The following is a 2,611-nucleotide window of genomic DNA, read 5'->3' as shown; positions in this document are numbered from 1 at the left end:
TATCTTGAAGAGATCACCATCTTTGGAGGAGCAAGAAATTAGCACTAAGTGATGGTTCACAGCTGCAAGTTATCACAGACAAGACAAAGAACGAGGCTAGTCCATCTCTGCCACAAGCCTCTTCTGTCTCAGAAACTTGCTCCTTGAACCAAGCACAGAAAAGCAAGTTTCATGTTGGAGTAACGTATTCACTCCCCCACAGCGCGGTGAGGACTATAGTATACTCCAAGCACTTTTCAGCATTGACATGTTGATACTTTTCTACACAGTGATTGCTGGTGTTGGTGGCACATTAACAGCCATAGACAACTTGGGACAAATGGGACTTTCTCTCGGCTACTCACAGAGAAGTATAAGCACTTTTGTGTCACTAGTAAGTATATGGAATTATCTTGGAAGAGTAATGGGAGGTTTGGTATCTGAAATCCTTTTGAAGAAATACATGTTCCCTCGCCCTCTCATGCTCACTATAATCCTCCTTGTTGCATGTGTTGGTCACCTTCTAGTTGCATATCATCCCCCTGGGGGTCTCTATGTGGCTTCAGTTATTATTGGGTTTTGTTTTGGTGCACAATGGTCAGTTGTGTTCATATCAATTTCTGAAATTTTTGGCCTTAAGTACTACTCAACTTTGTACAATTTTGGGACACTGGCTAGCCCAATTGGGCTATATGTACTCAACGTGACAGTCACTGGGCATTTATATGATAGGGAAGCTAGAAAGCAACTAGCTGCTTTGGGACTCACAAGGAAGGCTGGGCAAGCTTTGAATTGTACTGGGGTTCAGTGTTTCAGATTGTCTTTCATTATAATTGCTGCTGTAACACTTTCTGGTGCTCTGGTTTCCGTTATTCTAGTCCTTAGGACTAGGAAGTTTTATAAGAGTGACATTTACAAGAAGTTCAGGAAGAAGCAAAGCTTGCTGAGAAGGAGACGGCATTTGCAGGACATTAGACTTTGTTTATGCTAGCTGTTGGTGGGAGCTGGCAAATGGTGCTTTGAGCCATTGACTTTGATGTATGAACAACCAAAAGATTGGATTGAAATTTGAAAGATATGGACGGAGACTTCTTATATTCCCATTGACTTGGGATGCAAACTTGCGCAAATATAGATAGATATATTTTCATTATTATATTGTGTAGTATTTCTTGTTGATAAACGTTTCAAGAAGAAATAAAGAGCCTTTTTTTTTTTTTTTTTTTGAATCTGGACGCATTCTGCATGGTTACATTACATGTGGCCTTTTTTTTTTCCAGTTTGCATAGAATAATGAAGTGTGAATACTGGCTGTCGCTGACGAATGTAACCACATGATCATTTACAGCAACGTGACTGTTTCTACTTTACTCTCTCTCGATAACCCTTTTTTTTTTTTTTTTGGGTGTTAAAAATGATAGAAATGCTACGTTCGGAACATTTTCAGTTATTTGTGAGCAAAAAATTAAGTATCAATGGTAGATTTAAATCAAAACCAATAACAACTTTACATCTATAATTTGTTGTAAAAATGTGTGGACATAGTACTTCTATAAAAATTATTGTTTCTTCAAGTTTTGAATTTGTTTGGTTAGAAAGATTGAATAGTGATTCATATGTTTTAGGTCAGTTTCCTACAGAAAAATCATGTTACATAGTTTAATTAGGACACTTTTGAGGTCCCAAATTTAATTGAGAAGCTCATGATTAAGATTTTTTTTTTGCCACATTTTAACGGTTATTTACTACAGATTCTTATTTAGAAAGTGCTTAGTTTGAGCTTCTTCTTCTTGTTGCTTTTGTTGTTGTTTTTTATAAGAGAGTTTGAGCTTGTTTGTTGTTAATTTTGTGTGTTTTTTAAATCTAGTGGTTGTGAAGGTTGGAATCAACATATAGAACATGGATTTATGCGAAGAAATGAAAATTCTGGTGTGTGGGATTCCGAAGAACTCCGCCTGGATATTTAAACTATCCTTGGTACCACCAAATGGCAGGTAATCTCCCAATTTTGTGTGTGAGTGAGATTGTATGTTGGATATTCATTTGACTGTGGCTGTACTTGTATCAATATGGTGAGGATTAGGATCATTTTGTCTATTTGGTCCAATTCAGTCCACTTTGGTCCATTTCGGTTCAATTCGGTATACTTCAGGCCATTCGGTGTACATCAGTCCTTTTTGGTCTGTTTCGGTTCACTTTGATCTACTTTAGTTCATTTAGTCCAATTCAGTCCATTCGGTCCATTTTGGATTAATTTTGAAATCTAAGTCCGCTGTCGACTCTAGCAATCACCCTTGAGATAGAAATCTGCAATTAAGTCATTATTGGACATGCCAACAAAATGTCATTAGTCATCAATTGTGAGTCCCTCGAAATAAATAAGTTAACCAACTATATAACTTATTTATTTCAAGTCCAATATTATGAATTTCAAGGAAGAAAAAGTAATACAAGGAATTCATTGCAAGTTTCAATCAAATGAGAATTCAATTATTTTTCTAAGTGGAATATAATTTGGGGGGACATTTCTCTTCCTATTGGTTAACGTATATGCAACCAAGCTAATTTTCCTGTGAGATTCAAAAAGCCAAGAGTGCTACTGCTTCCGTATAGCGACCACCATCGCTCTCCA

At 36.8% G+C, this 2,611-nt stretch overlaps 1 protein-coding gene across 1 annotated transcript in view; it reads left to right on the top strand.

Moving 5' to 3' along the window:
- Window positions 1-1,196, top strand: part of LOC111992121 (uncharacterized) — a 2,618-nt gene extending 1,422 nt beyond the window's left edge. The window contains 2 exon segments of the mRNA XM_065778214.1: window positions 11-144; window positions 147-1,196. Of these exon segments, the coding sequence (XP_065634286.1) occupies window positions 11-144; window positions 147-970 (958 nt within the window). The 3' untranslated portion in view covers window positions 971-1,196.
- The last annotated feature ends 1,415 nt before the right edge of the window (window positions 1,197-2,611 follow it).

This window comes from Quercus suber, unplaced genomic scaffold (assembly GCF_002906115.3).
Source record: "Quercus suber isolate HL8 unplaced genomic scaffold, Cork oak 2.0 scaffold_176, whole genome shotgun sequence".
NCBI classification, from domain to species: Eukaryota; Viridiplantae; Streptophyta; class Magnoliopsida; order Fagales; family Fagaceae; genus Quercus; species Quercus suber.
Note: the sequence above shows the minus strand (reverse complement) of the source record. Positions and strands in the feature narration are given on the sequence as shown.